Raw genomic sequence first — 27049 nt, 5'->3', positions numbered from 1 at the left:
CCCAAAAGGAACACAACAGGTTTTTGTATAGTGATTTGTTTTACCTTGCAGCTTCACTGAATTTTACTGGTTGATTAGTTCCAGTGGTTTTTGATGGGAGTAGATAAGGTTTCTATATATCGTATCATGTCATCTGCAAATAGTGACAGTTTTACTTCTTCCTTTCCAATTGGTATATTTTTATTTCTTTTTCTTGCCTGGTTGCTATGGCTAAGATATAAATCTTAACTTTTTTATGGGTTTAGTTAAACAAGTAAATATATAAATAAGTTCTAATATTTTCTCTCTGTACCCTAGCAGATTGTTCTCTCTCTACTTCAAGGCTACTACATTCATTAGATGGTATTGAATACTTCGGGAGATTATTTGTACAAGTGCCATACTCCAGTCTTTTGCATGACATTAACGTCTGGGAAAACAAACACATACATACATAGAAGGAAACTATGAATTCTTACATTGGAATGGATTAATAGATGAATTTTCCAGATGTAAAGTGCTTAAATTTTCCATTATGCTACTAAAATAATCTTTCTTCTTATTTTAACAGATATCAGACACCCTGAAGAACTTTCTCTCTTGAAAAAACCCAGAGATCCAACTAAGAAAAAAAAGAAAAAGCTAGATGACCAGTCTGAAGATGAGGCACTTGAATTAGAGGGGCCTCTCATCACTCCTGGATCAGGTAAGACTTTGCAGAGGCATAATGTGCTAATCGTGGATGTGTCTGTATGTTTGTGGTTTTTTGACAAATGGTATACATAGGTCCAGAGAGTGATCAACTTTAAAAAACTCTTTCAGCACTTTTTCTCCTCAGTCATCATGAAATCACCACTAAGGTCTGTCCTGTGCAAAGCATTGTGTCAGTTGTTAATAGCTGCATCAATAAAAAAGGAAGGCTGGTTCTCTGTTCAGGAAGAATCAGAAAGGGGCAATCAGTACCTTCACTGGGCTCAGTTTTTTGCATTGCAAAAATTGGACAGTTTTCTTAGTATTTAGTTCCTTTTTTCTGTATTCTGTGAAAACCACAATTACTTAGTTAAGACATGATTACTTCTGTCGGTTACTTAAAATCTCTGTGCTTTGCATATACTGGTCCGTTTTTACCTTTTTCCTTTATGGTTTTGCCCCTTGAAGAAGCTTCCTCACATTTCCTTCCATTACCTCCCCAACCTGCATTAGGTATCCTTCTATCTTAAGTTACCAGATTTTTCTGCGTTACATTATATTGCATGTTCTTACCTAATAAATTGTGAGGTCCCGGCGTGATCAAACTGTCTCTCACATTTTTGTTAACCAGAATCTGACTTAGCATGTGGCATCCAGCAGGAGCATAGGCAGTGTCTTTTGGGTAGCTAGATGACAAATTAAATGACATGGTTATTTTGTCCTGGGCATACACAGGGACTGGACATTACAGTTTCCCATGTGTCTCAGCCACACATTTATAAATCCATTTCTTAGGAAGTAGGTTCCTCAGTCAGTAAGTAAACTAATTTAACTAATTCAGTTTGTTCTTGGTTTTTTTACATTCTGGGGTAATGATGATAATGGAATACTGTATACCCATTTTACACATTATACTCATGGAAATTCACTTTAGCATATTTTACTTGTGGAAATCAATTAATTCTTACTACAGCCTATTGCAGATTATGTTATTATACCCATTTTAAGGTTGAAGAAATGGCACAGTAAGGTTAGGAACATCTAACGGCTCATAACTTGTAACTTTTATACCATTACTCATGTACTAATTGGACTTGGGAGATACCAAAAAATAAGACAATCCTAGCTCATAAGAAGGTTTTAGGCTAATTGAAAAACAGTTACTTTATTTATAAAGTATATTTATACTATATAAATGCTAAATAAAAATTATAGAAAGTAGTGGTCCAGGAATTCGGAAGACAAAACAATTCCAAACAGCGTATATTTATTTTATAGGTTGGGGAGTTGAGTTTGTGAATTAAGCATTCAAAAAGTTCCAGTGTTTTAGTGATAAACTCATTTTCTGATAAGTTGGATACTTTCCCTGTACTGGCATTTTGTTTTTAATTTTGTGGTCTTTTTTACTGTATTAAAGTTTTACATTTTTCTGTAGTCAAATCTGTTATTTATAGTTCTGGGCCTTCATCCTTGGTTAAGAAAATCTTCACAAATAACAGTAAAATTATTCTATATTTCCTTTTTACACTTTTATATAATTATTTCATATTTACATACTTTAACTCATCTGTAATATCAACATTTGTTAATTTTAATTCACCTGAAATTTGTTTTACTAAGTGTAGTATGAGGTGATATTTTGGTGGGAAATTTTCTGAAATGTATTAAATACTTGAGTGCTCTTTTAAAAAAAGAAAGTATGAGACTATAATTTATAGTATCCGGGTTATCAGGCAGATTGTAAAGTTACATGAGGTTTTTAATATTTGTAGTAGGTGGCTCAGGTCTGTAGTACTTGTTGAATTCTCTTTCTCCTCCTTAACAGTTTTTGTTACTGTTCCGTATAGTTGAGCGAGCTCCTGTTTTCTTGCTAAGTATGTTACTTCATCGTACCTACTTTCTACTTCAAGTATGTTGTAAATTTGGCAACCAGGAATACAAGGTAGTTGGGATTGTCTTTGGCTATGTGGATGTCATCTTTGCAGAAATGTCTGTTCATGTCTTCTGCCCATTTCTTGATTGGACTATTTTGTTCTTTGGGTGTTGAATTTGATAAGTTCTCTATAGATTTTGGATAGTAGCCCTTTATCTGATATGTCATTTGCTAATATCTTCTCCCATTCTGTCTTTTAGTTTTGCTTACTGTTTTCTTTGCTGCGCAAAAAGCTTTTTATCTTGATGAAGTCCCAATAGTTCATTTTTGCCCTTGCTTCCCTTGATTTGGCATTGTTGCTAGGAAGAGGTTGCTGCCTGTTTTCTTCTCAAGGATTTTGATGGATTTCTGTCTCACATTGACGTCTTTCATCCATTTTGAGTCTATTTTTGTGCATGGTGTAAAGAAATGGTCCAGGGTCATTCTTCTGCATGTGGCTGTCCAGTTTTCCCAACACCATTTGTTGATGAGACTTTTTTCCATTGGACATTCTTTCCTGCTTTGTCGAAGATTAGTTGACCACAGAGTTTTGACGGTCCATTTCTGGGCTCTCTATTCTGTTGATCTATGTGTCTGTTTTTGTACCAGTATCATTGATCTGTGTGTCTGTTTTTGTACCAGTACCATAATGTCTTGATGATTACAGCTTTGTAATAGAGCTTGAAGTCTACAATTGTGATGTCACCAGCTTTGTTCTTTTTCAGCATTCTTCTGACTATTCGGGGTCTTTTCTGGTTCTATATAAATTTAGGATTATTTGTTCCATTTCTGTGAAAAAAGTTGATGCTATTTTGATAGGGATTGCATTAAGTGTGTAGATTGCTCTAAGTAGCATAGAGATTTTCCACAGTATTTGTTCTTCCAATCCGTGAGCATGGAACATTTTCCCGTTTCTTTGTGTCTTCCTCAATTTCTTTCATGAGTATTCTCTGAGTATAGATTCTTTACATCTTTGGTTAGATTTATTCCTAGGTATCTTATGGTTTTGGGTGCAGTTATAAATGGGATCAACTCCTTAATTTCCCTTTCTTTGAACTAACAGCTTTCTTTGTTGCTTATTTAACATTTAGATACGCATATTGCTTTAGTTACTAACATTGGAAGAATACATACTAAGAACGTCAAATCAGATACCCTGTGGCTAGCAAGTTTGTTTTTTTTTTTTTACTTTAGTTTTCTTCTTCAATAGATCATGACAACTACAAAAATCTCTAGCATGATCACCACTTTTTCATAGGTTAATATTCTATCATTGCATTGAGTGAGGTAGTGGGGAGGGGTTGTTAGAGTAAAAAGGAAATTTCTAAGCATATTCCTAAATTAGGTAAGGGAAACAGCCATTCTCTTTCCATCATCCATTAACAGTGTGATGCCCATTTATGCATTTTCTTTTTAAAAATTATGACTGAAGACAAAATAGAATTAACAGAGTTAGGACTTCTAGGGGAGGTGCTTTTACTTAACATTATTCTGAACTTCTAAGTCTTAATTTAAACCAGTTTTTTGTAGTTTAAATGATGGGGGATGTATTTTCAGTTGATTAAATCAACAAGTGTTTATTTATGTGCCTCTGTCATATGTCTAGCTCTGTTGAACACTGGGGAATTGGTAGAGAAGATATCCCTCCCTTCAGGGGCTTAATTATAAGATATATCTTTGTTGGCAAAATTTCATCTACCCATTTGCTTTAATACTTTATTTGTAAATCTGTAAAATTGTTCTCAATTTATGTGCATTTATTCAGTTACATTGAACTGTCTTAAAACGGTATGGATTTCAAAGGGTGATAAATGTGGATGTGTCTTTCATTGGACATTTAACTAGAGCACAACTTTTTTCTTTTGAATTGAACAAAAAAAACTAGGTTACGGTTTCTAAGATTCTTTACTCTTAAATTCACTTGAAATATTTACTTAAGTTTATGATGCACATTAGGAAAAGTCTTTTTTTTCTTTTTCTATTTCCTTTTCCTTTTCATTCTTTTGTTTCTATCTTCTATTGTTACCTTTCCTTTACTTTCTGAATTCCTTTCTCTCCTTTCCTATAGGCACTGATGTTCTTTACATTGGCCCTCTGAAAGGTGAGCCCTGCCACAGTTAAAAACAAAAACTTGGTCTGTCTGCTTCAGCTATATCCTTAACTTATCTTCTAATTCCCTTGAACTGATTCCCCACCTCCCAGAATTTCTGCCAACTTATTTTCTTTTGACCTTGTTATTATATGTTCTAATGTTATACAAATAGAGTTAAAGTTAATTTTACATGTTTTCAAGAGAGGTAAAATAATGTACTAAAGCTTTCCTTCCAGAATGAAGCTTTTGTTTCACAATTTGCTTTATATAGCATGTATTATTGAAAATCAAGATTCTGTACTTTATTCATACTTACTACCCATTTTTATATTATTTATTAGGAAGTATATATTCAAGCCCAGGACTTTATAGTAAAACAATGACCCCCACTTACGATGCTCATGATGGAAGCCCCTTGTCACCAACTTCTGCTTGGTTCGGTGACAGTGCTTTGTCAGAAGGCAACCCTGGTATACTTGCTGTCAGTCAGCCAATCACATCACCGGAAATTTTGGCGAAAATGTTCAAGCCTCAGGCACTTCTTGACAAAGCGAAAATCAACCAAGGGTAAGTTTTAAAACAGAGATACATTGAGGGGTACCTGGGTGTGGTTCAGTTGGTTAAGTGTCTGAGTTTTGAGTTTGGCTTGGGTCAGGATCTCTTGGGTTGTGGGATCAAGCCTCTTGTTGGACACCGTGCTCAGTACCGAGTCTGCTTGAGATGCTCTTCCCCGTTCCTCTGCCCCTCGCCCTGCTTGTGTATGTGCTCTGTCTCTCAATAAATAAATAAATCTTTAAAAAAGATAAAATATAGATACATTGAAGAATTTCTTTCCCCAACTAGAGGTAGAAATATTTTATTAATTTTTTTTCTTGTATCGTTCCACTGCTCTTGTTAATTTGTCCAGGTGGCTTGATTCCTCAAGATCTCTTATGGAACAAGACGTGAAGGAAAATGAGGCCCTGCTTCTCCGATTCAAGTATTACAGCTTTTTTGATTTGAATCCAAAGGTACCGAGGGTTTAGAGGGATCTCTTCTTTTTTTCCTTTTTGTTTTGTTCATTTGGATGTAGTTATCCGGAGTTGGTGGGATAAGGAATCATTTCTATATAGCAAGTCTGAATAATATTAAAAACCCAAGCTTTAGACAAAGGCATCTGTATTTGAAATAAGTCTATTGTGTTAATAGGTTGAAAGCATAATTAAACCATGTTCTTTTGTGTTAAAATAATTGAATTTTTGGTTGATTTGTATTTTAAATGCACTAGCTTGGTACTATAGAATTGGTAAAGTTAGTTTTAGCAATTTTTTTACACCTCTCTTTAGCTGTGTTTTTGGTAAAAGAAGAGTTCTATGAAATAGTACCTTTTTGATGACTTTCACATTTCTAATTATAAATCAGAAGATGTGGCTTCAAAGAAAAATTATTCTAAGTCTACGTTTCTTCCTATTTAATAGGCAAACATTATGTTTTTATCAAATGACTACATCATCTGTGCTTTTTTGAGAAGAGTTAAATTTGCTATGAAATAGAGTATATTCCCTAGAAAACACATGGCACAGAGATTTGGTTCTTTTCCTTCCTTATTTATCATCCTTGGGGGGTAAACCTCTCTTGACTGATTCTTACCCTTTTCATGTCTAGATTGTAGTCTAGATTTTAATGTATATACTTAACATTTTTTATTATGTACTTAGGTTATTCTTTTTGTAACAGTAAAATGTGTAATTTAGAACTACCAAAAATAATCTTAATATCTTTCAGGCCATATCATGTCTCATTTTAGTAAAACAAATACTGTTTTGGGAACACAGTTATATTTGCTGGGGAAGGGAGATGCTGTATGTTTTTGTTAATTTATGAATAACTAAATGGATAATTCAGTAACATATAAGTAAATCTTTACCACAAGTACATGTATATGTAGTTTTGTTTTTCAGATTCTTAAAATAATTACTGTTTCCAAGGACCTAACTCTTTGTCTAAGTATGCTTTTCCATAGGGGGCAAGATGTTCCCTGAAATAATTCTCTGATCATAACATTTTAGTGTGACAGGTTGCAATAAGAAACTGAAAAGCAGTCACTTTTTCCTTATTTTAAATGTCTTTCATGTTAGTTTCATTTTGTTACAAGCTCTGTAATATCTAATGATTATTTCCCTGTAAAATAACATATAGAATCTTATTTCTAATACTGAATAATAGTATTTTGGTTTTAACTGTCATTTTTAATGAAAAATTAGATGTGGGTATATATACATATACCTAACCCTGTAGGTATCTTTATTATTGAGTATTTAATACTGAATAAAAATCCCAGAAAAAAATGTATATTAGAACTTTGTCAGGCTTTGAAAGTGAATATTCAGTTTTCAAACTTTATGTTATGTTAAAGGTAATGTATTACAAAAGGATTGTGTCTCTTTTGCTGCAGTATGATGCAATCAGAATTAATCAACTTTATGAGCAGGCCAAATGGGCTATTCTCCTAGAAGAAATTGAGTGCACAGAAGAAGAAATGATGATGTTTGCAGCCTTGCAGGTAGTAAGAGTATTGGTTAATGGGACTTTTCAAGGGAAAGGATAGGGGATTATTTCTAAATAGTAAAGTAGCACTGTAATTCCAGTAGCATTTTTTTTTCCAGTAGCATTTTGATAGTGTTTACTTTTTTGCTGTGTAGAAATAGAATACACTTAGAAGACAAAATAAGTACATGAATTTAATTTTTTTTAATCTAAGAGTTTAGTGGTATACTTGATAGTTATTTTTCTGTATCCTATAGCAGAAAAATATCCTCCCATCCCCAGATATGTATTAGCTTAAAACTACCCAGTTTTCCCTTTGAAATAAGATCTTTATTGCAAATCAGATTTCTAAAATGAAGCTTTTAATTGCATAATTTCCTAAGTAGCTGTGGATGATAATATTTTTTAAATGGCTATAACAAAAATAATACATTTTAAAGGTGATAAAATTTTAAGTTTACTGAAACTAAACAGATTTTTAGAATAATCCTTAAGAAGTAGGTAGCTAAATGTTTTCCTTAGATTAAACCAGTGTTATCCCAGAAGTGATTCTTGCATATCAGCTTTTCCAGAATTATGGTAGGGGTTATCAAGATTGTCATTACATTACTGCTGTCCCCTTTGTAAAATAACATGGCGTGGCACCCACAAGTCTGCATTCTTAGAGACACTGTGGTGCATGCAGCTGACCACTACAACAGTCATTCTTGTTTAATGAGACTTTAGTGAATGTTCTCAGATTATGGTAGAATTCTGGTTTTGCCTAAAGTCCTAACAAAATTGGTGTTAAGTACAGGAAGCAGAGTTGCCAGTTATGAAAGGCTTTCACTGTTGGGGCTCCTGGGTGGCTCAGTCGGTTAAGGGGCTGCCTTTGGCTCAGATCATGATCTCTAGGTCCTGGGATTGTGCCTCATTGGGCTCGCTGCTCAGCAGGGAGCCAGGGAGCCGCCTCCTCCTCTTCCTGAGCCCCACTCCACCCCACTCCTGCTCTCTCTTCCCCTCCCTCTCAAATAAATAAAATCTTTAAAAAAAGAAAAGAGGAGAAAAAAGCTTTCACTGTAAAAATGATTTTTATAAATATAGCACAGTAAATGTATTTTCCCTATGATTTTCCTAACATTTTCTTTTCTCTAGCTTTATTGTAAGAATGAATAAATTGACTGTTTTCCTTAAACCACGTTATCCCAGAAGTGGTTCTTGCATATCAGCTTTTTCAGAATTACAGTAGTGCTTATTAAAAAATTGTCCACTTAATTACTACTGTCCCCTCTAGTAAAATAACATAGGTTTCTAGTCAAGAGCAGGCTATTAGTAAAGTTTTAGGAGAGTCAGCGCCCCAACCCCCATGTTGTCTAAGGGTCAAATATACACGTAATTGTATTTTTACAGAAATGGATTATTTTGTAGCTTTCCCCCACCCAGTGTATTATAGGTATTCCATTTCAGGGCAGTAGAAAATGCCTCAGAAACCATGTATTTTAGTCTGTGGAAACTGAATGTCCCAAAACATAACTTTACCAAACCATTTTAGAATCTAGATTTAATGAGAGAATTCTGAACTAAAAATCCCCTGAGTTCTTAGAAGCCTTCCCAGAGACTGACCCGAAGGCTCTAAAAATCCATCCAGTACCATAAGGGGTGGGGGGGAAGTTTGAAAAGATGCCATGGAAATGCCTGGTATTTTTTATCTCTGGCATAACCTACACTGAATTATTTTCTCCTTGGGACTTCTGTTTCCTTGTGTGACATAAATCTACAGTAGTAAAAAGAAACAAATAATGAAAAGTAAGAAGGTATGGATAAAAAAATAGAAAGGTTAAGAACACTGTTTTTAAAGCAGTTACGTCTTAAGTGTGTACTGTAACATTTCATAGATATCCCATGTACCTCTGAAAGCAGAGCTGGATTTTAAGACCAGTCCCATTCATATTCAGGTTTTTCCTGGATAACTTCTAAGGACTTTGCATCACAATCACCTCAGTCACTTAATAAAAATACAGACTCTGGGCTAGATCTCAGATGTGCTGAATCAAAATCTCTGGGGATGAACCTAAGAATCTGTATTTTTAACCAACTTTTTTCATGATTTTTTTTTTTAAAGATTTTTTTTTTTTATTTACTTGACAGAGATCACAAGCAGGCAGAAGGCAGGCTCCCTGCTGAACAGAGAGCCTGATGTGGGGCTCAATAACAGGACCCTGAGATCATGACCCAAGACAAAAGCAGAGGCTTTAACCCACTGAGCCACCCAGGCGCCCCTCTCTTCATGATTCTTAATGTTATTACTCTGACATGTGAGGCAACTAAGGGTCTCAGCCTACCTCGTTCTCCATGATTTGTGAACGTGGAAATTTCTGTCACACACTTTAACACAACTGAAGGTTTAGCTAGAGACTATTTATTACCAATTCACTAAGTCTTAAAGTATAGAGGAATGCTGACATTTGACCCCAGAGTTGTTGATTCAGTGTTCCCCATGAATAGACTGTATTCAGTGAATGAATACTTCAGAAATTTGGAATGCTGTTTAATGCTTTGAAAGGTAACTGATTAAGTGATTTAAAAGTTCTGCTTACCTTTGTGTGAAACCTCTGTAAGGTTTAGCATCAAACTCTAATTATTAGTATTTGTTCTAAGTGACTTCAAACTAAGTATATTTAAAATCATTCTATATGCAAAGATTTTTCTGTCTACATGTAGGAGTGTTTATCACTACTCGTATATACACACACGTAAATACATGAGTGTATATATTCACATATAAATGTAATTAATCTTATTCTTAAGTAACTGAGAATATAAATATCTTCCTCTGGTTATGTTTTCAGCATTGAATTGAGGTGGGGATGGGGCGGGTGGAGAGGGGAGCTTTAGCCTAACACTGAAAACTAATTTTCCTCTCCTGGGTAGTAGTAGTAATTAATATAAGGTAATCAGTGTTAATCCATTTTTACAAAAGATCTTATGCATATTCTGTTAATTCAGTCAGTATTCATTGCTTTTAGGACCTGTTCTAGACACAGGGAATGTTGCGCGAGGCCAGGAGGGGACCAGTAAAAAGAGTCTCTGCTCGTGTGGAGCTTAGTGGAGGACATATTAACTCTTAAGGTCTAGGGCTTCCCAAACAAATTCAGTTTTATATGTCCAAAGACCTACTTCTTTTGGATAAATATTTATTAGGCTATTTAGGACACTGATTTCAGATGCCATTTATTTTCCTATCATTCTAGTTCTTTCCTATCATTTCTAGTTCTTTCATCTTCTCAAGTTAGGTGATGGAAAGCATTCAGTATAGATGTAGGTAGTAATCTCATTTTATAGGTTTACTAAAGTTAGAACAGTCATTTAAATAAAATATCATTTCTGTTTTCAGTATCACATCAATAAGCTGTCAATCATGACATCAGAGAATCATTTGAACAACAGTGACAAAGAAGTGGACGAAGTTGATGCTGCCCTTTCAGACCTGGAGATCACTTTGGAAGGGGGGAAAACATCAACAATTTTGGTAGGGTAAATCTAATTCCTGGTAGTTTAGTTGGAATTGATACTTATCTTTTTGTGGATGTAGGTTCTCATAAGTATTGGGTGGATATGGAGAAATATTTCATGCTTTAGAGGATACAGGTATTGACTTTCCAGAAACTTTTCAGGGAAAATTGTAAAATAGTATTGTTCTAGTCTCCAGTGCTTCCAATACAGTAAAGTTAGAGCTTGCGATAGGTACCCATTCTCTCAGTAAGCAGTGGGAAAACATTTCTGCAGAGTGAAAGGTAGTTTCAAGTCATAGTAAAATTGATTTAGTGAGTTGCATATTTGAAATATTATAGAAAGAAAAGAAAAATAGATCTCAGGAAAAATTTTGAATACTAAGTTTGGTTTTAAAGCTTAGAAATTAGTTATTACAGAAGAAACACCTCAGGGCTGTTAGGATTTTGCAGAATTTCCATAAGCAGATACAAACAGTTTTAGCTGAATTAGAATCAATAATACATTCTTAAAGGTTATATGAACTGCCATTTTGATCACATCTTTTATTAGCTTTTTATGCCATTTGAAAATACTTTGTAATTTATGACCATATAACTTTAAAACCTTCATAATCTGTATTTTATGTAATTTTGCTTATTGAATAAGCTGATAGTTGGTATTAGATAATAAACATTAGAGTTTCAAATTTCAAGAAAAATCAAGAAAAACTGATTTAATTCTTTCCCTAGGGTGACATCACTTCTATTCCTGAACTTGCTGACTATATTAAAGTTTTTAAGTAAGTACAAAATGGGGAGGTATTCCAAGTATTAATGAATGATAAATATCAACTTTATAGTCTTGTTCACATTATTGAAATTTATTGTAATTTAGGAAATGCATCTGTAAAAGCATTTACCAGTTAGAGAAACACTGAATTATAAGAGAAAACAATGATCTTTACCAAATTAAAACTGCAGTATTCACGAACTTGTTTTTTTCTGATAAACATTTTTCTTAAAGGGTAAAAAAAAAGACTGTGTCGCCTAGATTGCATTGTGTAGATTGAGTTGTACAGGGGCTTTCATCCCCTCTGGGTGAATGAAAGTAGGACGTAATGAACTGTTACTTCCAGTGGTTATTTCCTTGTTCAGAGCCCCAGATTCTATTGCATTTTATTCATTTGTTCATGGGACATTTTATAATAAGGTTCCAGTGTATCTTATCTAGACTTTTATCAATCTAGGCATAATCCAGTTGAGAACTAGGCATTAAAGCAGAGAGGGCAAAGAGGAGAGAAGGTGACGTGGAGTATAAGATGAAAAGCCATTATGGAATAAACCTTATACCGTAGCTAAACCTAGAACAGCTCCCCATATAGACCATTTCTGAGATGGGGCAAGATTTCAGAATGCAGCTCCCTACCACTTTCTCCTCCCATTACACATGTTTCCTTATCTGCTCTCCATTATGACTGCTCTGTTTTCTTTGTGTTTTGCATCGGGGTGGCAAGATGAAGTACCATTCAGATACACCCGAGACAAAAAAGCACTTCCCGCACTTTATAGTTATGCTAGGTGCACCTGCCTGTCCAGAGAGGCCCCCAAAGGTAGCCCTGCACACAACCAAGAACCTGCTGGTGATTATAGGACCTAGGAGCCTTCCCGTTGGTGACATTTACTTCACCTTTCTTGTCCTTTCCATGTGACCTGCTAGTGATAGAGATGGCTGCCACTGACAGAAATACTAGAATGCTGGCCCTCCTGTCTTTGTCCTCTGCCCACTCATTCTTTGTGAAAGATTCCTGAGTAGATTGATCACGAAGAGGCAAATCCAGTAACAGCAACATTGAGTGTAACATGGTGGCCCCAGGGAACTGAGTTCAACATATGTACAACTGGGCCATTGACTTAATGATGTGAAACTTTGCTGCTGATACTATTGATAAAGTTATTTCAAAAGTTTTTTCTGTTAATTCTGTTTGACACGTAGGCCAAAAAAGCTGACTCTAAAAGGCTACAAGCAATATTGGTGCACCTTTAAAGATACATCTATTTCTTGCTATAAGAGCAAAGAAGAATCCAGCGGCACACCAGCTCATCAGATGAACCTAAGAGGTAAGGAATAGCCTTGGAATTACTAGTGTTGATGGAGAAATTTCTCTTGGCTAATAGTCAATAAACTTCACCTTGCTGGGCGGGGGTAGTTTTTCAGTAGATTCATTACTTCTTCAGTTACTATTTTCGGTCTAGATTCTTTGCTTTTCTCTTGTATGTTGTTTTGTCATAATTTTGAATATTAATTTCACATGAATATTTTGTTGTAATGTCTTTGTGGCGTCCTCATTTGAAGTGATACCACTTTTCTTCTCAGGTAAATTTATGGTTCTCTTTCTCATCTTCAGCATTGGGACATTCAGGTTTTCTTCAATCTCACCTGTGTTGTAGTCCTCTCCTCTGTTTTTCCTGACTTCTCTCTTCCTCATCAGCATCCTGCTCCTCTTTCTGACTTTCCCTAATGACATACTGGTCCCTCTCATGTTCCCCAGCCTCTTTTTTGGCACAACAGTAGGGTAGCAGGCACCCGTGGGGTTTGGCTAAGTTCTTCCTCTCCTGCAGTAACTCTTCCCTGCACATTATTGTTCAACATTCAGTTAATTTTGGTCTGGCCTCTGTGGTAGCCCCAGGATACCCCTCGGAGGCTCCTCCTAGCTGACAACCTGAATGTCATTGGTTTCCTCTTGTCTCTTCAAAGCTAGAGCTGTCACTAGGGGCACATGTTATTGGATACATTTCCACTCCCTTCTGGCAAACTTTCTTCTTCTTTCTTCTTCCTCTTCCTCTTTCTCCTCCTCTTCCTCTTCCTCCTCCTCCTCTTCCTCTTCTTCCTCCTCCTCTTCTTCCTCCTCTTCCTCCTCCTCTTCTTCCTCCTCTTCCTCCTCCTCCTCTTCTTCCTTCTCTTCCTCTTCCTCTTCCTCTTCTTCCTCCTCCTCCTCCTCCCCCTCTTCCTTCCTCCTTCTCCTTCTCCTTCTTCTTCTCCTTCTTCTTCCTCCTCCTCCTCCTCCTCCTCTTCTTCTATTTCATTTATTTATTTGACAGAGATCACAAGTAGGCAGAGAGGCAGGCAGAAAGAGAAAGGGGGAAACAGGCTCCCTGCTGAGCAGAGAGCCCGATGCGGGGCTTGATCCCAGGGCCCTGAGATCATGATCTGAGCCAAAGACAAAGGCTTTAACCCACTGAGCCACCCAGGCACCCGTGGTTGGTCTGGTTCTTCTTCAGCTAAAGGACATCTTGCTACTTCCTGCTGCAGTTTTTCTACAGGGTCTTGCAGAGTGTTGATGAGCCCTTCGCTTGTGGGCATATTCACTAAAAGCACCTGGCTCACTTGCAGTGAGAAGTACACTCACTACACCCTTGGCACCAGCGTGCTAGATGGAGGATGCAGTAGATTGGCATCTCACCGTTCACACTCTTTACAGTAAAGGCCTAAAACGAAAATATATTTTCTGGACTGATTTCCAGTGAGATTTTGATTCCAGTCAGATAAACATTCATGTTGAGACTTGAATCCTGATTAAGTTAAGGGGCTGGAGAGACAGAATTGAGAAAGGAACAAGGGGCTTCTGGGCTCTGGAGCTGCAGGGGCAGCTTCTGGGTTTCCTAGCCTCTTGGTGGTAGCAAGGTTCACACTTCCATTGGCAGGCCAGTCAGGAGGGTGGTGTTCAGGGAGTTAATTCTTATCGGCCCAGCCTGTTTCTCCTTTGGGTTACATTTTGCATATACATTTATGATGATATGTAAAGCAATATGTCTTTCTAACTAAAAATATCCCTATTTGAACAAAAGTACCCAAAAGGGGGACCCCTGATTCATTCACAAAAATGATTCCCAAAATAATTTAATTTCTTGCTTAAAATACAGGAGTGCTTTCCTTGATCTATTTTTCTTTCTACATAGTACATTAGGATATTTTTAGTATATTTCAGCAAAATGTCCAAATCTGTATTCTGTCCAGTAGTCCTCTGAATTGTTGTTTTAAAAAATGGGAAATCTCTGTCCTGGGTAGAGGACTGATATGCCCACGTCTTAGAATTCTGTAATTTTCCTAAAAATTTTAATTGGGCTCACTGCCTTTCTTTCATAAGACCCATGGGTTTAATTTTTGGAGCTCTCTCATTATTTGTTCCTGTTAGAATCCATCGCAGCTTTGTTCTTCCTTCTCTTTTAAGTTGTCCAGGACCAGCCCAGGTTATCTACTCTTGATCTATAAACTAGATCTGTCTTCTGGGCCCTGTCTTTTCTGTCCCTATTACATCCTTAACCTTCTCTCTTGTGACTGAGAAGTCAAGTCCTGGTATGGGGAATGGCTTGTGATGTGCTGCCTCTTCCAGGTCCTCCCAAAAGAGCACTTTTGCTCTGCTATTAAATAAGCCCTATGATTTTAGAAAAATAGCCGTCGGACCTCAGTAACTTCCCCTAAGAAATGAGTGTTGGACTAGGTGTTCTCTATGGCCTTTGGATATCTAAAATGCAAAGTTGTAAAAAAACTCAGTTCAGCAAATACTGAGTGAATTCCTGTGCTGTGAACTGTGCTGGATACTAGAGACATGAGCAAGAACAGATGACAGTCCCACCCTCAAGGGGTTTAGAGTATGTTGGGGAGATAGAGAGTTACAATTTGGACAGTAGTACTTTAAAAAGTAAGTAATAGGTCTAAGGAAGAGTGAAGCGGGTGAGGGTGCTTGCTCTGTCAGTGTTCAGTGACTATGGAGAGAATCAGGATAGACTTCGTGAGGGAAATAACGCCAGAGTTAGATCCAAGCTCTAACTCCAGGTCCATGGAAGGAAAGTGAGTCCAGGTAGAGACTGGTGTGGAGAAAAGCATGAGCAAATGGGGTTTGTGCTGCTGGAATGTAGAGTTCAAGGGGGAGGATGAATACTTCTGTAGTGGGTGTTGAATCTGATTCTTACTAAGATGAGTGATAATAGCAGAAGAAATTGGCAGGAATTAAGAGGATAAAAATATTAAGGAGATTGTTTTTTACACTGGCAGCAATGAAGTGCCACTTAGATTATTAACATGAAAATGACAGGATCTATCCTATTTATATTGGCTATGGTATAGAGGAGTAATTTAGATCACAGTAACTTGATCCAGATTAAGAAGGTCAGTATAGGTGGGGAAAGGGTACTGATTCAGAGGACCCCGAGGAAGCACAGTCAGCAGCCTGGGTGATTGACGTGGGAGAGGCTAATGGGGAGGGACTTATTTCTGGCTTGTGCAGTTGGGTGAATAGGGTTGAGAATATAGAAGAGCTGAGTCTGGGGAGAAAGATGATGAGTATAATTTTGGGTTATTTTAAAGGTGAGGTACTTGTGGGATTTCTGTGGAAGATACTCTGTAGGCCATTGGATCATGGGAGATCTGCACTGCTGATAATGATGGTAGCTGTTTTAGGATTAATGGTAAATGCAGCCTTAGAACAGTTGTCTGTAATATGAAAAGGCTAAGAATAGAACCCTGCAGGACACCCATGTTTGAGGTACAGGGCAGATGAGAGGAAGAGGAGCTTGCAAGGGAAATAGCAAATGCTTGTGAAGACCATGGAAATGAGGTATGGTGGGAACCAAGGTAAAAGTTATTTCCAAAAAGACAATAGTCAACAGCATCAGGTGCTATAGAAAAATAAAGAGTGTTAAGCCTCCATAGCATTTAGCTCTGGAGGTGTTTAGTGGCCTTGATGAAGAACAGATTCAGCAGATATCAGTGGCCTTTTGAGTATGGGAGCTAAAGTACAGTCACTGAGAAGTAAATAGGAAACAAAGATAGCTTTTTGATGAACCTTACTGTGACAAGGAGGGAGGAAAGAGGGCAGTAATAGCAGAGAGAGTTCTAAGGTGGAGGAGAAAGGCACTTTGTGGTTTAAGATGGGAGAAACTCAATGAAGTTAAATGCTGATGGAAACATCACAATAGAAATAGGAAGAAAGAAATCTAATATCCAGGAGAGGAAGATCTTTTTAATGGTGCAAGGCTCCTGGGATGGCAGAAAACTCAGCTCGCTTGGATAGGAGAGCCTTAAGAAGAGAGATCCCTCTCCCACTGTGTGGAACTTGAGGGGAGCTAGCTTTATCAGTCATGGTAGCAGGAAGCTCTGTGAGTCATGGCTTTTTTGGAAAAAAAGATGAAGTTGTCCACTGAGAGTGGGTGGCATCGGAAGCCTGAAAAGATTTGAAATAAACATTGTTGAGAATGTCTGAAAACACAGAGGGACTACAAGTGTTAAGGGCTCGGTTGAAGTTGGGAATCCGTGAATTTCTAGTGAGATCTATCTGCTTGATTTTGTGATTTTCTTTTTTCTTCCCTCTCCTCCTTTTGAGTGCTCAGCAGCCTAATATAGGCAAGTAAAAGACAGATGATTGGATTGATCCCTGGTTAAAGTTTTGGTAAATATAGTGGAAAGACAGTGAATCTAGGGAATTGGAGGTTGATACCTGGTGAATGGTGTGCAGGCTGAACTCAGGAAAAGAAAGAGGTGAAAGCATGTTGCTGATGGGGAGAAAGTTGTGGGGCTGCAGAAATGGTCCCTCAGATGGTTTGAAGAGAGAATTGAAGGTGGTGATTAGAATGGGCTGTTTGCATTGAACATTTCAAAGGAAGCGTAATTGGGTTACAGTGAAGTATGGCATATTGCCATTGAAGTAGGCAGCCCAGGTGGCATGGAGTGAATATGGCCTGAGATGTGGCCTCGTAAGTGCCTCTGCCACCTACACTAGCACCCGAGTTACCCACTCACTCTGCCTCTCCGAGCTTTTTAGGGTTTTTTTGGTATTTTACTTTGCCTTTTTTTTTTTTTAAAGTTTATTTACTTAAACAATCTTTGCACCCAACAGTGAGCTCAAACTCATGACGCTGAGATCAAGAGTCACACATTCCTCCAGTTGAGTCAGCCAGGCGCCCCAGTATTTTATTTTTAAAAGAGGCCTGATTATTAAGGGATTGTACACATTCATTTGAATGATTAATGAAGTCCGTGAAAGATCACATATCTTCAAACATCTCATTTTAACTTCGCAGATTAAATGCATTGCCACACAACTTCCTGATAGATTGTAACCCTTGCAAAGAAAGAGTTAAATGCTATAGGTAATTTTTTTAAAAAGATTTTATTTATTTGACAGAGAGTACAGGCAGAGAAGGAGAAGCAGGCTCCCCGCTGAGCAGGGAGCCTGATCCAGGACCCTGGACTCCATCCAGGACCCTGAGATCATGACCTAAGCCAAAGGCAACTGCTTAACCAGCTGAGCCACCCAGGCGCCCTTGTAGCTAATATTTTTTAAAGAAAGCAAAGGGGGAGAAAGTCTACCGAATTCATGATAGGAGTTGCTTCTAGAGAGAAGAGGACCTCCTATTTATCTAAAATGTTCTTTTTCTTTTAATATAATACTTCAGTTTTAACGTTTGTCCTTATTATGTGGTGGATATATAGACATTTATTATCTTGTTCCTTATACTCTCTATGCATAGAGAAGTTGCTCCAGTACAAAGAGCAAGGCAACCACAGGCCCTAACAGTTTACAAGCCTACTTGATGGTCTTAAGACATATTGAGGGTGACAATTGGAATACCCTTTAAAGAGCCTGACATGGTACATTATTTTATTTGTCCTTACAGCATTCCAATGAGGTAGAGTTTATGGTCAGGAAATTTGGGGGGCAGATGTTAAATAAATTGGCAATAATTTTGAAGTGACAGAGAAAGGTGTGAAGCCTAAATCAGATGGCAGAGCTGCACTGCACTGCATTACTCTGGTTATTGCTTGTTTATGACAGCCGTTCTCCTGCCATGTTCAGTCTGACTGTGTTCTCTACTGTGAAGCTACCAGCTAATGCTTGACTGAGTGGATAATGTGGCTTTTTGTAGCCCATATCTATGTGTTGCTGAAAACTTACCAGTGGAGTGAAATACCAGTTCTGACTTCTGAATACCAGTGATTTTCATACTGACTTCCCCAGTATGTAAGTGTAGATTACCTTCTGTAGTAGATGTGCTCCTAAAATATTGCGCATAAAGTTAACTTGTGAATTGAGTCAAATCTATGAAGAAATTATAGTTTTAAAGAAACCATTTTTGTGCAGATGCTCACCCTCTGAATCGAAGTTATTCTAAGTGTGAATATTTAAGTGTTTCAGCACTCTGGAATTTTGGAAAGAGGCATGTGCTTAGGGCGTTCAGTTTGATCCTGAGAGCCTCTGTTTCTCTTCTCCCTGCCATTAGGTTTCTTCCTGCCATGGAGGATAGGAGGGCCTTAGGAGAATCCTATATAGGACTCCAGCTCAAATAGGAATCCCACAGACACAATGCCTTTTTTCCTTTTAAAGGCACCATAAGTCATTTATTCTTGCGGTACCTGGCCAGTAGAGCATGTGACTCTGATGGGGTCATGAGTTCAAGCCCCATGTTGGGTGGAGAGATTACTTAAAAAAAAAAAAAAAGTCACCTATTCTTATCAAAACATGAATTACAGAAAGACACTTTAATATTCCTATATATCTAAAAACTTAAAAACCCCAGATAATTTAAGGTTCAAGGAGCTGAATGATATTTAAAGAGTATCAGGGCACCTGCGTAGCTCAGTCGGTTGAGCATCCGACTCAGTTTCAGCTTGGATCATGATCTCAGGGTTGTGGTGTCAGGCTCTCTCTTTCTCTCTCTCTCTCAAACAAATAAACCTTTAAAAAAAAAAAAAAACCAAAAACCCGCAGTATCAATTTTTGTGTCAATTTTGTGTATCAAATTTGTGGGATGGTGTTTTTGGGTAATACCCTTTTAATAGGACCCTTTCCTTCTCTTTTCAATTAAGTTTTATGAAGGCCCCAAATTGTATTAGATGTGACTCTTTGCTGTGCCTCAAAGTTATTGGGCGGAAAAATTTCTTCCCACTTAATCGATAAAAAACAGCAAAATTCAGCATGTTAACATAACGTAAAATGAGGGCTGCCTATATTGGCTTGGGATTTCTTAAAAGTAAATTTGACCATTATAATATTTTTTTTATTCTAGGATGTGAAGTTACCCCAGATGTAAACATTTCAGGGCAGAAATTCAATATTAAACTTCTGATTCCAGTTGCAGAAGGCATGAATGAAATCTGGCTTCGTTGTGACAATGTAAGTTTTCCATTTAAAAATATAAACCTCAATTTTTCTTTGATTCCTTAGTGAGACCAGCCATCCTTACATTTTATATTCATAGGACCCATCATGTGATACATTTCATATTTCAGTATTTTTTTTCAACAGGAAAAACAGTATGCGCACTGGATGGCAGCCTGCAGATTAGCCTCCAAAGGCAAGACCATGGCAGACAGTTCGTATAACTTAGAAGTTCAAAATATTCTTTCCTTTCTGAAGATGCAGCATTTAAACCCAGATCCTCAGTTAATACCAGAGCAGATCACAACGGATATAAATCCTGAATGTTTGGTATCCCCTCGCTATCTAAAAAAGTACAAAAACAAGCAGGTATTTGATTCATTTTACTTCATCTGTTTTCCTCTGGTTTTATGATTTTGTACATACTTTAAATTTAGTTTCCCCTCTTAAATAAAACTGTTAGTCATAATTTCTTATCTGGTGGGCAGAGTATAAAATAAGCTGCAGATATCCGTTAGTCCATTTGAAAATTGGTCATTTAAAAAAATGTTTCTCATTTTAATAGGACAAATAATGAGGTAAAATAGTTGGGAACATTTACTAACAACAACGTAAGGAAATCACCCTGTGAATGAGGTGTTGTTTCAGGGAATTGAATATGGTGTGAATGCTTCGGGTTTCATTCCTTTTATAATTGTGGTATAAAGCACAGCCAGCATTTCCCAACAAAATCTCTAACAACTCTTCCTCCTCCTGAAATTGACTTTTCCAGCTTTGGAAATAAACTTTATAAGGGTAGAAATAGTCTACAGTTCAACATTGTTTTTTTCTTAACAGTAAAAAACCTAAACCAAAATTTGCATGATGTGACGGAGTTTGGTAAATTTTCTTTGACATTCACTGCTTTTGTTCACTCTGTTTAGAATTCCTTTCCTGGAAATTAATACCATAAAAGGATTGCTATTTAGGAAAATGGTTCTTCGGTACAACATGAAAGGTTCTTTGCAGGGGAATTTCACTTGGGATAGCCCCCAGTATTCGCTACACCAAACATCATGCCATAAAAGGCAAAGGCTTCAGTCTGAGGTGGGGGGTGAAGACGACCTTTCAAATAAATATTTCATTTCTATCTAGTTTCATTTTTATCTCTGTTAAAGAATAATTTTAAAACATTACTGAAAGGGCCCAGTGAAATACCCAGAATGCTTATTAATTCTTAACTTTAAATATAATGTTTATCATATGGGTCTGAAATCACTTAGCTAGAAATAGATGTTCAGAAGTTTTAATTGCCAAGTATTTGTCTTTAAGTTTCAGAGATTGTGTAAGCTCTACACAATTTCTCTACATAGAAACTGTTTATCCCACAGTCCTATGATGTGGGAGTAGTAAGGAATGGAGGAAATGCTGCCCTGGGGAGCTTTGTGGAATGTAGATTGTAAGTTAAAAAGGGAAAGTGAATCAAGTACTAATTTAATTTTTTTTTAATTCTTAGTTATTTCATTTAAGAATTGTTAAAGAAAAAAACTTGTTTCCAAAAGTGGATTCATTTGCCTTCAAAAGCAATGAACAATTTCAAACCTTAGCAAGCTTATCATTTCACTTTCAGGTATCAGGAAAAAAAGATCTTAAAATGTAACTGAAGATTGCCAAATGTTGGTTTAGTTGTCAGAGGTCCTGAGTAGTTTTCTCAGAAGCCTTTCAAATGATAGTTTTCACTTTAAAAAAAGATAGTTTTCTATCCCTCATTTCTCAGCTAGATTGTCAAGTGAAAATTCTCTTGCAGACAGAAACAGTGATTATTTGACTGGCAGGATAACAGTATGTGTGTGGTCCGTGGTTAAGGATTCTTCAGCCTTGTCTTCCATGTTGACATCTTATCAAAAGCATATTCTTTCTTAATCTTGCCTTCCCTGACTAGATTTGTGAGTTGTTCCCAGGACGTAGAGACCGCAGATTGCCCTGACACCTAGGAAGAGCTGATAGGCAGAAGTGTAGTTGCTATTGTGTGTCAGGTGCTGTACTGGTCATTGGATATAGTGCTTAGTAACTGTTAAATTATCTAATATAATGGCATTCAGGAGTCCACTAGGAACAGAGGTGGGCCATGGGCTCTTTCATTCCTACCAGAGCCCATCAATACACATTTTGTTACATTTAATCTACTTTAAATCCCCCTAAACCATGTATTATTTAAACTTACTATATATATCTTAACATGCCTGTGAATACAAATTGAGATAGACTAATGTTTACAGCCGCCATTCCTAGTGTAGTGTATAGCATCTCTCCATTTTCCCTTCCAGGAAAAAGGATGCAAAAAACAGATGGTAACTGAGGGGTTTGCTTTTCTTGTGTAAATAAAGAAACAGTATGGTCACTGCACTTATAAACCTTATACATTCAACTTATTTCTGAAAAGTGGTGCATGGGTCATATTATTGGACTCGATCTCAAAACATTAAAGGTTTTTGAACATTAATTCTGATTTTGCTACTAAAATCATTAGGCCTACCCTAACCAGTAAGAACTGGTAAATGAGCAGGGAAATGTTATTTGCTCTGTTTTTCGCAACAAATTTCTATCATAATTTTAGTAACACTTAACAATCTAAAATAATGAAGTGTTTCTCAGTATTCTAAATGGAAAGTAATCGCTGCTTCCTTGTTTTCATTTTCATGCTTGCATTACTTTGCTTGGTTTCCACCTAAAGTAATTTTTTTTGCATGGTTTTTGGCTGGAATTTTGGTTTGCAGGTTACCGCAACTTTTTCTTTGCTTCATTGCCATTTTTTCTGACTGCCTTTTTTTTTTTCTTTCTGCTTCCTTTTTCTTTCTTCGCATTGCCATCTACAGCCAGGCTATATAAGAGATTTGGTAAGTTCTCCATATTAACCAAAAAAAAGAAAAGAAAAATATTTAAAGTTTTAGACACAATCCCCTCTTACAGATTAACTTCCTTCCACTCTTATGTGGGAGTAGTAATCCCAAAGGGAGTATAATTTAAAAGTTAACTTTTCTAGGATTCCTTTAGAAAAAATTTTTAAATTATTATGGTTGTTTCAAGTACTTTAAAGGTGACAATAAGTACTCCTGCTAGAAATTTATATTCCAGGTGCTCATTCTGATATTGTGTCTTGGTGCTAATTTTTAAAACTCATGTATAGGATTAGAACATGCCCTTTTATAAAAGCAGTGACATATATGTGTATGCTTGGAATGTATCTCAAGAGTACTTGTTGTTTCTGGATATATGGAAACTGAAATTAAGAAGAAATATACCAAAGGTTATTTATTTATTTTTTAAAAGATTTTATTTATTTATTTGACAGATATCACAAGTAGACAGAGAGGCAGGTGGGGGCGGGGGGAGCAGGCTCCCCGCTGAGCAGAGAGCCTGATGCGGGGCTCGATCCCAGGATCCTGGGATCATGACCTGGGCCGAAGGCAGAGGCTCAACCCACTGAGCCACCCAGGTGCCCCTACCAAGGATTATTTTGAACAGTCATCATTTCACTAAAATACCCAAATGTAGCTGCAGAAATTTCCCAATTCCAACTCTTAGAATACATGATTGTGGGGTGGGGCACATAATTTAATTTCTTACTTTTTGTCTTGATCCTCCCATGAAAGACAATTGTCTGATGGTAAAGGTGGTGTTTAATCATGTTTAGATAACAGCAAGAATCTTGGAGGCCCATCAGAATGTAGCTCAGATGAGTCTAATTGAAGCCAAGATGAGATTTATTCAAGCTTGGCAGTCCTTACCAGAATTTGGCATCACACACTTTATTGCAAGGTCAGTGGTTCTCCTAAATACCTGTGTATAAATATTAATCTGTGCTTTTTTACTTAATCTACTTCAATTAAACATTTAAAGTACCTGCTGAGATGCTTTAAGCAATTTTACAATAACATGTAAAGAATACTTTAATGCATTTTCTGTACTCGTAATTTTTACATTAAAAATTAAAAATGATTTCTATTTTTACTTCTGTGAAAATATCACTTTCACGAGTTAAAGAGCACATCTTAAAACCAGAGCAACATGTCCTCCTATCCCCACCATGTTTTTAAACATTTTTTATGTTTTTAATACTCTAGGTTCCAGGGAGGAAAAAAAGAAGAACTTATTGGAATTGCATACAACAGACTAATTCGGATGGATGCCAGCACAGGGGACGCAATTAAAACATGGCGTTTCAGTAACATGAAACAGTGGAATGTAAACTGGGAAATAAAAATGGTAAGCTCAAACAGTGTTACTTTGAGTGCGTGTAGAGCACTAATTTCTGCTAAGAATCAGTAAATTAAGAGTAAAAAGGGAGATAAATTTCTTAGATTATTTGTACCATCACCTCTTAGAGTATAAAACCTGGTTGGTTATTCATTTCCCACTTAAACTTTCCTGTTTCATAACTAACCCAGTTATTGGAACTCTAAGAACACAATCCGCTTAGAAGGTGGTTTTCTGGAACTGGTACATCCCTGTCAGTCACCGTAGCAGCTACTGTTTATTGAATGCCTACTCTGTGCCCATCATGATGGCTAGATGTTTTTATATTCGTACCCTGTTTCTAATCTCACTGCAGCCTTGTGGGTGGTTGGATTGTCCCTGCTTTACAGATGAGGACACTCAAATTTAGAACCTGACGGCCATGATTACCATGACCACACACTTGGTAATGGAATCAGGCTTCAAACTCAGATGCTCAGGGCTCTAAAAGCTGGCACAGCTCCTACTATATATCATGCTGTCCCTAGCCTTGAAGTACAGTGAATATCATTTAAAATAAACAGTCTTTTACTGATAAGCCATGTGTTTTAGGATCTTCAGGTTTGTTGTGTCAGTTCCTATTACTGCATAGAATCTCATATTTCTGAAATACAGTAGTGTCCCACCTTATCTGTGGTTAACCACGGTCTAGAAGCAGAAGATGCATTCTCCTCCTGACCTATTGTTAGAAGGTCCATAGTGGCCTAACGGTGTGTCACAGTGCCTGCTGTGTCCTTTACCTTCATCCCGGCACACTGGCATTTTATCATTTCCCATTATCACAAGGGTGAGTACAGTACAATAAGATATGTTGAGAGAGACTATATTCACATAACTTTGATTATAATATACTGTTATAATTCTATTGTTAATCTCTTACAGCATCTAATTGGTAAAGCTTATCATATGTATGTATGTGAAGGGAAAAAAGCAGAGCACATACAGAGTTCAGTACTACCCATGGTTTCAGGCATCCACTGGGGTTCCAGAGATTTCCCATGGATAAGGGGCTGGGGGCTCCTGTATTCAAACATAATACCTAAAGGTTAAATGTCTTGAGCGAGTATTAAATTAAATGCAGGAAGTGGGTTTTCTCCCAGGCGTTGAAGAGAGACCTTCTCACTAATCGAATCACCAGAGACCATCGGGAACATAATGACTTAAACCCCTTGCATTCAGTCTTTTCAGAATGAAAAACTAAAAAGGAGTGGTGGAGGGCCTAATAAACTTACTCTTCTGGAATCGAAGGCACTATTTAGGATTTTTAAAAAAATGTGAGGATCAACAAGTACTTTGTGAGAGGGCAGACATTAATAGCACAGTAGCTTCACTTGTACCCAACCATACAGAGTTTTCCTGGGACTGACAGCTCTTGGTCTTTGTTTCCAGGTCACGGTAGAGTTTGCAGATGAAGTACGATTGTCCTTCATTTGTACCGAAGTAGATTGCAAAGTGGTTCATGAATTCATCGGTGGCTACATATTTCTCTCAACACGTGCAAAAGACCAAAATGAGAGTTTAGATGAAGAGATGTTCTACAAACTCACCAGTGGTTGGGTGTGAATAGAACTACTGTGTAATGAAACTCCATGGCCATAACAATATTTAACTTTGAAAGCTGTTGTTATATGCTGCTTAATAAACTAAGCTTGAAATTTATCATTTTATCATGAAAACTTTTTTGCCTTACCAGACCAGTTAATAAGTGCACTAACAAGCACGACTATTAATCTGCTATCATGATACAATATGTGGACTTGAATATGGCACACATTCCTTAGGGCCAGGAATTGAAAACTAAAGTAGTGGACAAGTCAGGAATAAAACATCACTGATTTAATTTAAGCTAGCCAAACCGAGAAACTCAAGCCATATACTTTAAAGCTATCCAGGGCTTAAACTACATGAAGTCTATTTATCATGTTTAATGCATGTGTTTTAATGTATGTTTAATTTGATCTTGTGTTTTAAAAACACCAACTTCTGGTAGCCATTGATTCTCCATCCCCCACTGTCATCCCCAAATAAATCAGGCTTACAAAAGATGCCCGATACTTAATAATGATGTCATTGTTCAACTTTGAAGGAAAATGCTATCAGTGCGTTAGGCTTGGTTCATTTTTGTCCTTGAATAAGCATGTACGTATTATGTCTTGTGTTTTTATTTTTACACCCTATTGTATTACAATACCTGTAGTATTCACCAGCATATTCACGTCTGCCTAAAATATGCAACTTTTGCATTATGATATGAAGTAAAGGTCTATGAAGTATGCATTTTGTGTAACTAATGTACAAACACAAATTTTATAAAATTGTACAGTTTTTTAAAAAAAAACTCACAACTAGCAAATGGCTTAGATGTAGCATCTTTGCATTAATTAAATGCTTTTAAAAGTATAGTGTGCAGTTTTCATACCTGCTAAATTAAGAATGACTTCGTTATAGTCATGATTTGCCACAGTGTCCTTAACTCTGATGCCTGGACTGGCCATGTTCTCGTCCGCCGCGCTGTTACAGTCCCCATTGGTGCTAGTCAGAAAATTCCTAGCTCACGCAACCCAAAAGGGTGCCAGGAGGGGTGGATAACCAGTATTGTCCAATAATCCATGGTTTAAAGACTGTATAAATGCATTTTATTTTAAATAAAAGCAAAATCTTTTATTTATGTTTCTTTTTGTACTTCTTGTCTTTACTGTTTACATAGAATTAACTGATGAACTTTGGGCTTTTGGATACGTTTTGCCTGCACCTTTTGTGTATTCCAGAGTATCACCAGATAGTGACACTTAATCTTGAGGATCGATTTTTCCACCCTCCCCCTCACTTTTAATATTTAAATATTAGAAATATAAACAGAAATATGACACTGAACAGACATTGACTTGAACCGAATTTGTTTGAAACTGCAAACTGACTCCTGGTCTAAAAAAACACAACTCACATGTAC

At 36.9% G+C, this 27049-nt stretch overlaps 1 protein-coding gene across 4 annotated transcripts in view; it reads left to right on the top strand.

Annotated features, from left to right (window-relative positions):
• FERMT2 (FERM domain containing kindlin 2) overlaps positions 1-26772 on the top strand; it is a 93140-nt gene extending 66368 nt beyond the window's left edge. Inside the window, exons 4-17 of one of the 4 annotated variants that reach the window (XM_046009405.1) lie at positions 551-685; positions 4650-4682; positions 5015-5240; positions 5581-5683; positions 7108-7215; positions 10573-10707; positions 11420-11469; positions 12663-12787; positions 19733-19839; positions 19972-20193; positions 22680-22700; positions 23498-23622; positions 23928-24069; positions 25489-26772. In XM_046009405.1, the coding sequence (XP_045865361.1) occupies positions 551-685; positions 4650-4682; positions 5015-5240; positions 5581-5683; positions 7108-7215; positions 10573-10707; positions 11420-11469; positions 12663-12787; positions 19733-19839; positions 19972-20193; positions 22680-22700; positions 23498-23622; positions 23928-24069; positions 25489-25662 (1706 nt within the window). In that variant the 3' untranslated portion in view covers positions 25663-26772. The remainder of the gene's footprint in view (positions 1-550; positions 686-4649; positions 4683-5014; positions 5241-5580; positions 5684-7107; positions 7216-10572; positions 10708-11419; positions 11470-12662; positions 12788-19732; positions 19840-19971; positions 20194-22679; positions 22701-23497; positions 23623-23927; positions 24070-25488) is intronic. The other 3 variants (XM_046009407.1, XM_046009406.1, XM_046009408.1) reach the window with 3 other exon arrangements.
• Positions 26773-27049: the final 277 nt, after the last annotated feature.

This window comes from Meles meles, chromosome 6, assembly GCF_922984935.1.
Source record: "Meles meles chromosome 6, mMelMel3.1 paternal haplotype, whole genome shotgun sequence".
NCBI classification, from domain to species: Eukaryota; Metazoa; Chordata; class Mammalia; order Carnivora; family Mustelidae; genus Meles; species Meles meles.
Note: the sequence above shows the minus strand (reverse complement) of the source record. Positions and strands in the feature narration are given on the sequence as shown.